At 41.2% G+C, this 15,692-nt stretch overlaps 1 protein-coding gene across 1 annotated transcript in view; it reads right to left on the reverse strand.

Annotated features, from left to right (window-relative positions):
- LOC139920124 (CUB and sushi domain-containing protein 3-like) overlaps positions 1 to 15,692 on the reverse strand; it is a 371,750-nt gene that overhangs the window by 147,032 nt on the left and 209,026 nt on the right. The window contains exon 6 of the mRNA XM_071910054.2: positions 1,411 to 1,523. Coding sequence (XP_071766155.2) covers positions 1,411 to 1,523 — 113 coding nt within the window. The remainder of the gene's footprint in view (positions 1 to 1,410; positions 1,524 to 15,692) is intronic.

The following is a 15,692-nucleotide window of genomic DNA, read 5'->3' on the forward strand; positions in this document are numbered from 1 at the left end:
CTCTAAGAACATAAAACAACATTTAAGACTGAAAAATAAATCAATTTAAAACCCCCAGACAGGTGAAACACACTGATTAATTGATTCATTCTTAGAGCTGATACATTACTACATTAATACATTCAGAGATCAAATGCAAAAAAGATACAAATCCTATTAAATTCATTATATTTTACATCAGGGGGTTAAAAAAAAACACAACTGAAATTATGAATAATATTTTTTACATTGATTTGGTCCTCATTATCAATCCTCATTATCTGCTCATTTCTGTATTACAAGTTGCCAGTGTCTCAGCAGCTTAAGTGTTATGTAGGGAAACCCTGGTAACTTTCTATGTGTCTTGTCTGTCTGAAGAAAGATGAAGACCAGGTCAAACAAGTTTGAGAGGAATGGGAAAAAATAGCCATAATTACTGTCCAAGGCACCCACAATATTACAGAAATGTACAGAGACAGGGAGAGAGAAGACCAGTGACAAGAAGAGATTGAGGAAAATAGATAAAGATGTGAGCTGAAAAGAGAAGAAAATATCTGTGAAAAGATGGGAAGAGAGAGGAATAGAGAAGAGGAAAGAAGAGAATAATATAGAGAAGCACAACCTTAAAAGACTGTCATTTCCAACACGTTTGAGGGTAGTTTGTGTTTTACTACTTTTCAAGTCAAGATGTAAATAATAATATAGTGTCCACATAATCTGCCATTTACACATTGTGTTAAAAATTAGCAGAAGTGTGTGTTGTGCCAAACTACACTCAAAAGTGTTTACAACTACACAGCCTTTTTAGGAGAGGATCAAGAAGAGATTTGAGGCTAAAAGAGAACAGGAGAGTATAAGAGAAACAAGTAAAGTGTAAAATAAAACCCATCACTGTTCCAGTCTGTGTCTGTGCAGTTGTTCCAGACATTCAGCTCTCATTATCACTGTTGGGAGACAGGGACAGAGCCAAATGAATTTCTAAATGTTTTCCACCAGTTAGGGTCTGTGTCAAAGAAATCTAGCTCTGTCTGTGAGCAGTTACCAGAGAGAAAACGAAAGAGCAGGAGAGAGGGAAATAGACAGCGAGAGAGACAGAGACACCCAGAGAGAAATGGTAGTAAGAGAAGAGACAGGGAGATTGGAGTCAACAAGCGTAATTAAAGCGAGTTAGAGGCAAGATGATGGGATAAAACAGTCAGTTGGAAAGAAAAAAAAAAAAGCAAAGCAGAAAGAAAGAGGGAAAAATAAAAAGGCAGGAAAAATGGCAAAGAAGCAAGAACAGAACCCTGAAAATAACTGTCATTAAGAAACACAGAGAGGTTTGTATATATATAGAGTGTGTGCGTGCGTGTGTGTGTGTGTGTGTGTGTGTGTGGGTGTGTGTGAAGACGTCTGTGTTTCTATAGTGCGTCAATAGTAGCCGAGTCTTACCTTGGTAATGTGCGCTGAAACCACGGTAACGGTGGTTGCTATCAGTTACAAAATGTAGACGGAGCCAGTTCTTGTTGCTAACGATGGGAGAGGGGACATTACTGCCTGACAACCTGAGAAGAAGACAGAGAGAAAGTTAGCAAGATATGGCACACACACACACTTTTCTAACCTTTATACCCAAAGAATGTTTGCTTTTTTCCACCAGTGTCCTGCTTCACATGTATTCAGTTACACACTTTCACACCTGGGAGCTGCCCAGTACAACCCACAGTCTTTTTCTATTGGGCAGCATTGAGCAGCTCCACTGGAGTAACTGAGGAGCAAATGCGGTTTGGACTGTCCCCCGTTCACGCTCCATACGATTTCTTTAACCTTTAGACCTGGCAACTCAACCTCCAACTGCTGCAGTGGAGCTGCTCGATAACCAATAGTACCTGCACACACACGCACACACACACAGACACACACATTCATGTATGCACACACACACACACAGAACATTTGTCTTGGAAGCAAAGGAACAATATAGCTCTTCTGTAAAAGACCAAAGCCAGACTGTAAAACAACTTATTACAGCTGTGAAAGTGTTGTGACAACAGATACTAAAATACTGAAATCAGCCTAAAGGAGAGGGATAACTCAACATGTGTGTGTGAGTGAGTGAGTGAGTGAGAGAGACACAGAGAAAGAGAAATGCAGCAGTAAAAGTGTCATTAGAAGTTATCACTGTCCTTTAGGCTTAGTTTACTCTTATTACTCTACTCTTATTCTACTTTATCCCTTTGGCCTGTGTGTGTGTGTGTGTGTGTGTGTGTGTGTATGTCGGGTGAAAGCACACCTTGGAGTGTGTGCAGCTGCTGTCAGGAATGGAGTGAGAACAAAGTCTACTCTGTCCATAATGACACAGATTGAGTTACAGTGTCAGGATTTCACCACACACACACACACACACACACAGTGAACTTCCCAGTACAACTGCAGTCTGCTGCTGTCGGCCGCTGAGCAGCTCAACACTACTTAATGAAGGAAGGGACAACATTTCTCATTTATTTTTCCTGCCAAGATTTCCCCAGTTGGTCAGGGGATTTGAACCAGTAACCCTCCGGTTATAATCACTGCCACCACCAAGTGCAGATGGTACATCATCTGTTGTTTCAGTCTACCTTTTACATTCACTATATCTGTTAGAACATCTGTATGGAAAGAGATTAGTGCCACCAGAGATTTGAATTACAACAATTTGAATTTGTCATGTTTATATTGAAACGTTCAATAAAAAAAAACTGAAAATGGATTTGTTTAATACATGCATTCAACAATTTAAAATTGAATGCAATGGCTTGAAATTGAATGTGATTATTATTGATTTTAACTTTTAGCTGTAACTTTCCCAATTCAAATTCAATTTTGTTAATTCAGATTCAGCTTCCTGAGACAGACATCCCGGCACAAGGGACTTACTGTATATTCACTGATATGCAAATCTTGTCATTTGTTTCAGGTTAATAAACATCATGACTGTTGTCTAAAAACATATGAATATGTGGCCCATAGCTGCTACTAGAGTGCTGCGCAGCAAAATTATTTACATTTCTTCCAAAATTAAAACAAAAACATAGTGTTGCATCTCTTACTGCAGAGATTATGTGATATGCTACACTACCGCTGTTTAATATCCAAATATAATTGCCAGGCTGCAGTAGGCTACACTGCTTTGAAACAATACTAGCTGTCTGAAAGGTAGCATGCTGATGTATTGAGCCTTCTCTGCAGCCCAGTACTAGTAGATAGAACCCAATTCACAACTCTTTCACTGAGTGGGGAGAAAAAGACTCGCTAATTGGCTATGAAGATGAACAAGGCACAGTGCCACATGACTTATGGTTGGCTAAGTGAAGAGTGTTAGCTCATTGTTGGCAGACTTAGAGAAGGCGACTGCTTTCCAGTCAACACTCGGGGAACAAAAGACCCTTATGCCCAGACAGCTTCAAATTAATGCAGTTCAGACACAATCTCTGCTGGCACTAATCTCTTTCCATACATCTGTCATTTGATGTATGGCACATTCATCTCGTAACACTAACCAACAGGTGCAGTTTGTTTCCTCTTAAACATTTCTGTGCCGTGTTTTGCAGTGACTTCTATCTAACAGTAAGCATAGAGTACTTTTTTTTTGGTCATCTCACCTTGACAATTACATTTAAGACAGAGGGAGACACACACACAAAATAATGTAGAGCATGAAGTGGACTGCCCTCTCATGTTCACCTGTCTCCTTCCATAAACCCCCGCTGTTAACCTTCGCAGTCCATTAATATCAGACACACACACACACACACACACACACACACACACACTACAATGCCAGTACCCAACACTGATACCCTCTAATATGTAACAACGGTATAATCTGTTAAAGGAATAAAAGTGGAGCACCGTTGCAGGGAACACAAGAATGCTGAGCAGGTGTTTTAGGTGTGTCTTTGTGCGCGCGCACGTGTGTGTGTGTGTGTGTGCGTGTGTGTGTGAGAGAGAGAGAGAGAGAGAGAGAGAGAGAAAGAGGGAAAGAGAGAGAGAACAAGAGAGAGAGAGGGAGAAAGACAGAGAGAGAGGGAGAAAGGGAGAGGGTCACCTTGTGCCCTAGATCAGTAGGATTCTCTGATGTCTGCTATTAGTCACGCACACATACACACACACACACACACACCGACACACACACACACGTTGAGCACGCGCAATAAGACAACGGAGCAACATGAATCAAAGAGAAAAGTTCTCAGTAGGCACCGTGCCAATGCCATAATTACTGAGAGGGGCAGAGAGAAAGATTTTCTGATTTTTGTCGCACATTAAGGGAAACAAACAACATTATTATACATTATTATAATAGCAGTGTATATGCCGAATTTATTTGGTTTGGATCATTGTAGTTGTTCAATCAATTCAATTCATGCGGCATTGGCAATGTGCACAATATATGTACTTCATGGTGGGAGAGAGAGAGAAAGAGAGGGGACAGTCGAGATTTTCCATATCCCTCCTCTATCTATACCAATAAATGATGTATTATACATTCTCAAATACCAGTCTCAACCTTGTAAATCATATTCAGAATGACTATTGAAATTGACTACATATTCAAATTTTTAAATTGAGTACAACACTGCAAATCGATGTTGAATGACTCTTTGTATTAGCTGGGAGAGAAACCGGACAGTAAATGAGATGGAAAGGGCTGGAGATGAGATATTGGAACATTCTGCTGGATAATAATCACTGACAGCTGAGTCCCTGGATTACCACGAAACATTTGAAATGTCAACAGACAATCTATTTATCAAAATAGATCTGAAAAAAAAAAAAGATTATTGTATATGACAGCATGTTAAATATGAAAAAATCAAAAATAATGTGAAGAAGAAAAGGACTACGATGAATTAATCTGAAATAAACCGATTACAGTTTGTATTGCTACATGTCCCCCAACCGTAGATTCCCATCTAAACTTAATGTAATGTAAACTTCTAGAATTGTGTCTGTCTCTGCTGTGCACAGACTGTAAAATGGTAGGATGCTAACTTAGTAATGATAACAGGCATAGAGCGAGACGAGTAGCAACGGCAGCAAGTACCTCACAAGTACCCAAGATGGGCTGTGTGCATCGAGAAAAACCCATTGTCATCTGATGCAGGCTGAAAAGGCTAGAAACAGTGCATCTATAAAAAGATGAGCATTTCATCTGAAACTAGAAACTCAGTGCCATCTGATTGCAGCTCTTGCTAGCTCTCTGTTTCTAGGTCTGTCTTTCTTTCTTTTCCTCTCATCTCTTTTTCTCCCTCTCCTGCTCCCTCCTCTTTCCCCCTCTCGGTCGCCTCTATGCACTCTCTCTGTCTCTCTCATATTATTCATATTTACAGCCCTTAATTCACTTCCTGCTATGACATCATTACCCAGAGTGCATCATTAAGGGTAGAGTGTGTGCATATTCAATCTGTTCCAATATTAAAACAGGAATTAAATCATAAATCTATACTGATAGCCTATGTGTGTGACGTTAAAATATCTTCCAGACCGCTTGCTCGAGAAGCACTTAACAACTCAGAGCCGCAGGATGAAGGTATAATTAGATAAATCTTTCTATAGGACTAAGTGCGGCAGTAGCCTGAAGGTTAGAGAAACATGCTGGTCAAAGGGTTTGGATCCCCAAAGTAGCTGGAAAACCGCTCTCCCCTACGCTCTGCCTTCCCTCAACAACTACTGTTGAGATGCTCTTGAGCAAGGCATTTCAGTGGAGCTGCTTGGTGGAAAACACTAGCAGTGAAACAGGGTGGTGCTGAAAAAGATTGTGTGCTGAGAAAAACCCTTCTGTGGATAAATAAAGCTTAAAATTATATCCTAAGTGCCCAGGAGAAACCTCCTACCTCTAAAAAATATCAACTTCTCAGGGACTGGAAAAAAATTGGTTGATTTTCCGCACTGATATCCATGTGGACAATCTGTAATGCATTATTAAATCATTCATCTACGCTGATGGCTTCTGTCTGTGATGCTTAAGTGTCCTCCCAAGGTATCTGCTCTAAAAGCACTTTAGAGTAGCTCTGAGGGAATATAGATAGTGTTCAGATGGGCTTCAGTGATTATTTTGTTTTTATACCATGGCCTGAGAGGGTGTTCTTCTCTGTGATTATGGGTGCGAGGATGATGTAGATATGCACAGGGTGCAGTCGAGTACAATCAACACATCTGAAAAGTTTTCTTCCATGCAGCACACATACTTAAGAATTAAAAACAGAAGAAAACAAGAAAGATCATTGACGATCTCCCTCATTACCATAAGAGTTACCATAGCAACCAATTAAGCAAGGCTATCCATGCTTTATGGGAGTCATCAGCACAGCTGGAAAGCGTCTTCTATCCAACAGAATGCTTGACTGAAACTACCCATTGCTAAATTGCTAAAGACTTACAGCAGAACTGAAACCAACACAACTATTTACTGCCCCATCTAAGCAACGTTTGAACAATCCATTTACGTCTTACATTGGCATAATAAATGGATTGAATAAATAGGTTGCCTTCAAATGACCCAGTTAGAAATCAGGACTTATAAACAAACAAACAAACAAACAAACAAACAGTCATGTAAGGTTTAAAAGTAGCTTTGTTCAGTTCTGATGTTACAATGTAACCATAAAACCACAAATCCTCCTTCACTCTCATTTGAGACGCTTGCCACAGCTGGATGCCTTTGAAGCACGTGACATTGTGTTGGTGCCAAGCTAAAAAAAAAAAATCTGAGAAATCCATGACTGCAGTAGCTAAATCTATACATCGGATATTCCCAGTGAATATCCTCGTTACAATGAGGCAGAGATTAGTTCTGTTTATATGTGCTGTATCTGTGCAAAAAAAAGAAGGGAATACAGAAGGATCAGACTCTTGATATCAGTTTAGAGCCTTGATTCGCTTGTGATTTGCTATCCAAACAGTTTGGAGTGAAAACCGTAGACAGTCAGCTGGCTGTCATGACAAGTTTTTTACAAAGAGAGAAAGGGCTAAGAGTTTGTAGATCTCATCACCTTCAACAGATCTCAGGTGCAAGGAATTTGGGGTATTTCTTTGTGACCTTGGTCGTATGCCATCCCACTCGCTCTCTCCCAGTCTTTCCTGCTTATCTCCACTACTGAATAAGGGCAAAAATGCCCAAAAAGTAATCTTAAAAAATCTTGATAAACCCAATGACATGCCCACTTTCACGCGCGCTCCTTTTCTATAGCATCCAAGTCAGGTTTCTCACCTGGCACTCACCCTTTTATAATGGCACAGGGAATAGTTACATCAGGTCCTGTTTATTGGTAAGAAAACAAAAACAAAAACAAAAAACTCATTCTTTAGGATGACAGGAATCTGCTCTTGTGAGTTTGACAGTGACAACTGTCTAGGCAGGCTGCCTGGCTTTCACAGTGGTTTCTGTACAGTCTAAAAGCTATTGAAGTAGTATTTCACTTGAAAATGGCAATGAGATAAAACGATCACTTTAGTTTGATTAGAGGATATTTCTAGGGAATACATTTCATATCAAGGGACCTCACAAGGGGCTCTGATCCAAAGTTTGGAAAGCCTGATGTAGACTCATATAAGGTATGTGATATTAAACTGTCCTTCCAAACTGTCTCTTCTAAAAGCACTTAAGAGATTACAATAGCTGAGAGTAGCTCTCTGGGACCATAGATCTCACTTGATGACATCCCAGATTAGTATTGGTTTTCTGGTATCTAGCTGTAAGAGAAAGTTGTTTATGTACAGTAGATACTGTTGAACAAATATGGAGGAAACGCCGGAGCATCCATGTTTCTTTCAGACAATGTTTAAAAAAAAGCACTCCCTCATATCAAATATCTGCCAAATTAACATGACAGAAAATGTCAGAATACATTGAGTGAGCAGCCATCAGATCATGCCTGGTAAATTAGCCTGTAAAACACCATTTTCAGCTTACAGCTACTGAAATGGTCTTTCCACAGTATTTAACTGTAGGATTATATTTGTCAAAAACAATAGCCACGTTCTTCAAGAGACATTGAGGTCTAAAAAAACAGTGATTCTCATGCTTCTAGGCTTAACAATAATGAGGAATAAAGGGGGACTCTTAAGGGTTCAGTAAAGAAGGGAACCCCCTTAAATTCACACTAATCAACTTATTCTTCTGTGACTTTAAAAATCATACTTCTGAAGAAGTCTTACCAGGTAAACACTGAAAAACTTAAAAGGCCTCTTTGGTCCCATAATCAACTACAACTAGGTTAGATGGAAAAAAAATACTGAGAGGAGTGAGTGTGTGCGTGTGTGTGCACCTGTGTGTGTGTGTGTGTGTGTGTGTGTGTGTGTGTGTGTGTGTGTGTGTGTGTGTGTGTGTGAGAGAGAGAGAGAGAGAGAGAGAGAGAGAGAGAGAGAGAGAGAGAGAGAGAGGGAATATCAAGTGGAAAGTAGCCAGAGGGAGCAAGAGAACATAATTGATTAAATACACTAGACCAAAAGAGCATCTCTCCCTCTCTCCATCTCTCTGTCTACCCCCCTCCCATCCTTCCTTCTCTCCACCTCTCTTCCTCCACTGAAATACACACCGGCTATTCCACTGACAGTATGGGCAAGAGAGAGAGGCAGGAAGCAAAGAAGGATGAAGAGGGAAGGAGGGAGGCAAGAGGCATAGAGGGAAAGATCGATGAAGAGGAGGAGAGACATGGAGGGAGAGAAGAAAGGAGAGAAGGAAGGGAGGGAGGGAGGGAGAGAGGGGGAGAGACATCGGTTGATATGTTAACTTGTTAATTATTCATCTCAGTGGTGGAGTAGAATGTAATCGCAAAACATATAAGCAAGAAATTACTGAAGAGCAGATTTTGGTATATATTTAATAGCCAATATGAAAAATGTGGTGCTCTATAATATTCAAACCAAGGCTTTGTACACATTTGTACATTTCTCAGGGTTTTATTTTGGAAATGTTGTAGGAGCACTCACAAATTTAGTACAAAAACTATAAAAAATCATAATTAGAATCTTCAAAGTGCTGCCGATGAAACGACATTCTCAATGGAGCAGGTATTAATCTTTTCATGCATGAGCTTTGAATTTTCTAACCATCTCCTCTTCATCATTTCTTGACTTGCATGGTAGGTTTCTCTCCTAGAAATAGGAGTCAAGTAGGCAGCTGTAAAACGTTCACATTAAATTAAAATCTAAACGTGTTTAGCTAGATCTTTCCCTGGGTTTGTATTTTTTTTTATGTTGCCTTATACTTCACCATACACCAGTTTGCTTGAGGAAGGAATTGTTTTTTGTTTTGATGATTAGAAAATATTGCTGCTTTGTATGCATGCACTAAAGAAAATGTAGGTATTCCAGTTCATGGATTCTCAGATTTTTTGCATTTTTCACGTGCAATCTGCAAATCCAAGATAGTAATTCAGCATAGTTTAGATAAAGTTTTGCGCCATGTTTATTTACATCTATCTTAACATCATGGGTCATTCATTTGGTTAGACTTCCCTTAATTTCTATAAAATTTGGTGGAAGACTTGACTTTGGCATGGCTTTCTGGTGAGTGAAAAATCTTGCCACCACTTGTTGCTATACACTCTATGATGAAGCACAAAGAGCAATCTACACATTATAGTAACCACCATTAGTTCACTTCAAACTCCTTGTCAATTATATTCACTTATTTTGATCACTTAGCCTTGAAAATGAAATTATACACAATAGGCCTGTTTACTTGTTTTGAATTGTTAGCGCAGTGTGTACTAATTTAGTGAACCTGAGTTACCTGATGTTTCCCCTGAAGCAAGGGGCTCCCCCGTCCCACCTTGTATTTGTTGACAGTATTATGCTATTGCTTTGTCTCAGAATGCTTGCATAAATATGTAGCTCAACTGAATAGAATTTGTTGTCAGCAGATAAAGATTTATTTTGTCTCGTCTAAGGTATTTCTGGTGCAAAAAGATTGTAGCCCCCAAGGTAACTAATGGTTTCTGCCCAGTCCCACTTCTACGCAAGATGTTGTGGTGTGAAGCATGAATACTGGAGGGCTTTAATCTCATTTGTGAGATTGTGCACAGCAGAGGCCAGCCAGATGACATGTGATATGTGAGATTGTACGCATACAGCAGCCAGCAGCAACCTGATATCTGATGTGTGAGATTGTACAAATCAGTATATCTACCTGCTATCTAATGAATGGCTCTCCACACAGGCAGAAGCCTCCCATCTTTGGTCAGGAGGGTTAGAGAGGTAAGCTCCCCTCATACTAACTTGTGTGTGTGCATGTATCTGTGTGTGTGTGTGTGTGTGTGTGCGTTTGTGTGTGTGTGGCTATTCATTAGACAGTGGGGGAATGCTCCTTAATCAGGCAATCTGTCTTAATAGCTTGCTCTAATTAAGACAGGTGGGACCCGCCCCACACACACACACACACACACACACGCACACTCTCTCTCTCTCTCTCACACACACACACACAAACACACACACACACGTATGCATGCATACAGAGAAGTGTACACACACTCCCTCACACAATAAAATGCACATTCACACATACACACCCACACACTGTTGGAGTGTTGGGTTGTGTGTGAAGTGTAAGTGGAGCCATCATCAATCAGTATATAGAGACAGAGAAGTCCTGTGTGTGTGTGTGTGTGTGTGTGTGTGTGTGTTTGTGTGTATATATTCGTGTGCACGGATGTATGTTTGTATGGTGTGTCTGTGTATCTCTGTGTGTGTGTGTGTGTGTGTGTGTGTGTGTGTATGTGTGTGCATGCTTGCTGTGTCACTCTCCATCAATCTGAAGTGGGCAGAGAGTAATCAGTGTTCACAACAGGACCCTGCTACACCCCTCTCTCTCCCTCCCCTTCCTTTATCTCATCTAAATTTCCCTCCTCCTCCTCCTCCTCCTCACTGTGCTCTTCACAGACACGCAAGGCATTTCTCCACCGACTTCTTCACATGGACGGCCAAGGGCTGAAATATAACATGAGTGCGGGGCCGTGGACCAAAGAGAAAAAAAACACTTGGACATTGATTATTTAGAAATGTAACAAGCCGGCATTAACATCTGAGGCCCTAACATCTCAAAATCACATAAGTATATTCAAAGTACATCAAAACACACCAAAAATAATGTTATCACTCCCTGAAACCATGTGGAGGGCCTGGAAGAGCTTTGTGGTGGGATACATTTTGCCTGCAGGCCCTACTTTGGGCAGCAATGATCATCTTCATTACACTGTACTCTCCACTGCTTGGAGGAGTACCAAGTATGGGTTGAATGTGACATGTTGACCGACAAGTACTGAAAATATGTGCATAGTGTAGTGAGTATATGTTTGAATGTATTGAATTCAGCATGCTAACTGTGGCAGTTGATAAGTCTTTCATGTTACTTGCTTGAAATAAAAAGTAAAACTAGTCAATATAATGTTCCTCACAGAAACAGTTTTGTTATGGGAAAAATACCCAGTGTGCAATATTGTATGCGTATGTATATTGTCATGTGGGTAATTTAAGCTGGTGATGGCAGAGAACCTTGGCTACAAAGCTAGCTAGCTTTCTTCTTCATGTGGCTGAAGAGACCGCCCCAGCCAGCAGATGGCGATGAGATATTAGACCTAGACGACTCACTAGCTTTTGCCTAAACACCACAGTGCGACAAACCAAATATCACAGTGTACTGTATATTGATATCTGTGTGAGTAAGAAGTAGCTCTAATACAAGGCCTGTACACCCACAGTTGGGGCCGGTGGGTCAAGAGAAAAAGTTTTAGAGAATAGTCTGATATTTTGGTGTAATTTAATGTGTTTTAACAAAATCAGAGGTGTTTTTTCAGATAATTTGCTTACAATATTCATGTGCATGCTAAGAAGCATTCTGATCGCTTAAGACCTAAAAAGTTAATACTTTGTGGTCACATCTCAAAATTCTCAATGAGAAATAGCATTTTTGGCCTGTGGCTCTCTAACAGAGTTAGATTTCAGCTCTTGGCCCTCCATGTAAAACAATGCGAGTCCCTCTGCTCTAATATGAAGACATCCAGTAGATTATCTCCCCGTGAATACAGGGAGGAACTGCATGATAAACCCACTGGATACCCCATTATATTGTTATAAAATATTGCTTTCTTTTCTCTCTAACCCATTCTGTCTCTCTTGTCTCTTCTTTTTTTTTGTCGCCCCTCTTTCTTCCTCTCTCCTCTCTGCATTTGCCTCTCCCTCGCCCTGCTCTCCTCTGCTCCTCTCTCTCCTCTGTCTGCCTCTTTCCCTTTTGCATCTCTCTCCTCATGTCTTCTTCCTCTCTCCTTCTCTCCCCTCACTCTCTCTTGCTCTCTCTCTCTCTCCAGGGTTTTCTATCCGTCATTCTGTCTGTTCTCTCCTTTCATTTAGCTCCGTCTCTACCCAGAAGCCATTGCAATTCCGGGCGGCTCCCCGCCTCTCCTCAAACCAGCTCTCCTGTGTGTGTGTGTATGTGTGTGTGTGTGTGTGTGTGTGCCTGTGTGTGTGCGCATACCCTGCGGGACAGAGCAGTAATCAGAGCAGAGACAGAGAATGAGAGAGAGAAAGAGTAGGGGAAACAACAAGGAGAGGGAGCTAGTATTATTATTATTACATTACATTATATTATGATTTCAGCACCCTAGCTACCGATACAGGCTGCTGGCTATTCAATACAGCTCACTATATACGCAAATATACACACACAAACACATGCACTCAGACAAAGATGTATATGCATACACACACATAAACACAGACAGACACATGGACTCGGCTCAGTATGGGGAATGACAATGTATTCATGATGGTAGACTTGATTTGCTGCTGCCTGGCCCAAGTATGCATCGTACTTCAGTGGTGCTCAACCTCTGGCCCGGTCCCTGCGGTTTGGCTTGGGCTCTACCTGGACAGGTGATCTGCTGTGGGACTGGTAAATATCTAATTTTATACAGAAATGTTCTTCACTGCCTATCATCAGTGGCCTGCAGAAACATTGTTCCTCTAGTGATGACAACTGTTCATTATAATTAACATCTGACATTGTTTTCCACATGTTGAAACATGTTTCATAGCCCAAGGACTACAAAACACTATTCAATGGGATATCAACCAGTTTTTCTCCACTCCTGAAAAAAAATGTTCTGCAAATGCAGGGTTTCTGTAAGCCATGGACAATTGTTTAGTGCATATGACATAATCAAGTGTTATACTTCACTCTGTCATGGTCCTCCGTGTAAAAAGGTGAAAAAAGTTGAGCATGTACTAAAGTTGTGTCTATTAATTGAGTGGAAGTGACCCATTTCAGTTTTTTATCCATAATGAATGTGACTTTGTTCGCATAAACACTATAATCTAATTATCATACTATAATCTAATTATAAACCTTACTTTGATGCTAAGAGTAATGTGATTAAGCTGTTTACATGCATAAGATTATCGTAATATACCAGTCTTAATGCAATCTTGCATACTGTGTGTTGATTGAATAAATTGTCATGCGCCTTTTCCCCTATAGGCAACTGCGATGTCAGTCATCGCCCTCGTATCACGAACTGCGATCGCATTTCTCCTCGGTTCTCTATTTCAGTTATTCCCATGTAATAATCCTGCAATTTGTCCAGATTTAAGACGTTGAGGCTGGCTATAAAAAAAAAAGACAGTAGCACTAAAAATTGACACTCTGATTTACTGGGCAAGCTGTGCAACTCGTGAGAATTCAGATGGACAGGCTTACTGGGCGTATGGTGTTCACATCTCCAAACAATCCTCCCATACTGCGGCTAGTATCACAGTACTCCACACATTTTAATCCTAGAGTGAACGCTCCCAATATGACCTCAGTCAAAGCACCATTGGATTAAGTTGTTTACATGGCCCAAGTTTTAATTTCAGTATTCTCATAATTACATTTAGATCGATGTATTGGTAGCTACTGTCAGAGAAAGACAGAAGCCAGTGAAAAGGCATACTAAACTTTGTCCCTTTAAGTTCCTCTGTGCTCGTCTCGCTCAGTCTGTCCTTCCCTGTCTTTCTCAATCTCTCTCTCTGTCTCCGTCTCTCTCTTTCTCTCCCACCTCTCTCCTTCCCCATGAATCCCCCTGATGGCTCCCTCTTCCCTCGTCTCTCTCTCTCTCCACTCCTCTCATCCTCCTTTCCACCTCTCTTCTCCTGTCAACTCTCATCTCCCCCCCTTGCCCCTAATTCTCCACCTCTCCTTTTCCTCTCCTCCCCACCTCGCCGTCCTGAGCGCCTCTCATCTCTGCCTCCTCTCTCCTGGCTCCACTTGTCACCCCAATTGCCCTTTCTGCTCCTCTTTTCTCCCCATTCCTCTCTTGTCTCCTGTCTCTTTACCTCCCTTCTGCGTGACCTGACACCGCCTCCCTCCCCAAAACACCATGACACCTCTCTTGCTCTCCTCTCTTCCCCTCTCCTGCCCTCTGCTGTCCTTTCCTTTCCTCACCTTTTCTCCTCTCCCCTCCTCTCTTTTCCTCTCCTCTCCCCTCCTCCTTCTCCTCTCCTCGTCTCCCATCCTCTCGAACCAAATATTGAGTCCCACAAATAAGAAGATGTGTTCCCAAAAGACTCTAGATTAATTTGTTTCAAAGGTTATCAAAGGTGTAGGTTAATATCAGGGTAAATTTGCTTAGACATGCCTTGACAATAGCTTATTAAACCTAAATTATGCTTTGGGTCACCTGAAATTGGATTTGAAAATTGATGCCCCCAGAGAAAAAGTGTGAAGATCACTGGTGTAACCTACAGTCCCAGTGTTGCAAACACATCTAGGGAGAAATAGCCTGCTTCATGAACTTGTTTATGAGCTGTTATGAGAGTCTTTTGGCCTATGACTGTGGCTGCTAACGGATTCTCCAGAGTCCTCCCAGACACGAAAATAACGTTGATTGATGTGATTTGCGCCAGTACCTTTTGGGAAATATTTAAAAAACCTCCATCTCAATATGTTTGAGGTGTTATCTCACCCTCCTGTGTTGCAGACTGCCACTAATTCAGATGCAACCAGCTGGCAACACATTGCTGGGGCAGCGCTGTGGAACTTATCGCCGAGTTCAACATTTTTATGTTTATCTCACTTAATAAATCTAAAAAATGTGAGCAATGAAACATCATCAAGTCTTTTATGTTGTTTTTTATTAGTCCGAGTCTGCCTCTTAGTTGCCTCTCATGAGGTGAACTGTTCCCCACCTGCCATGGTTTGAAAACCACAGCAAAGGCACAGAGAGTGTGGATGTCTAGTTTTTGGCTTGTATGGAAAGGGAGGAAATTGGACAAGACACACACACACATATATAAGTTACAGATGAACTAAAAGTAATTCATTTTTTATTTGCCATGTAAGCCAAACTTTATCAGGCTGGGTGCAGGGGGGAGTACATTACACCCCCACCCAAAACTCCTCTCCTTGCTTCTATTCAAATGTCTCTCCTTGCCTCTCTTTGACCACTGGTTGGCCTCTCCTCCTCCCTCTCTCCTCTCACCTCCTGTCCCCTCCTCTTCATTTTTCAGCTGGTAGAACTGAAACCACCAGCCCCCCCCCCCCCCCCCCCCCCCCCCCCCCCTTTTCCCTCATGTTGATTGGCGTATACAGGTTGAAAAAAGTTGCATCATTTGAAGATTATTAAGCATTATCTATCTTGATCTCTCTTGCTCTGTACGTCTGCCTACCTGCTCTGTTTTGTGTATATGTGTAAGCATGTGTTTCCCTATATCCT

Source organism: Centroberyx gerrardi, chromosome 19 (assembly GCF_048128805.1).
Source record: "Centroberyx gerrardi isolate f3 chromosome 19, fCenGer3.hap1.cur.20231027, whole genome shotgun sequence".
Taxonomy (NCBI): Eukaryota; Metazoa; Chordata; class Actinopteri; order Beryciformes; family Berycidae; genus Centroberyx; species Centroberyx gerrardi.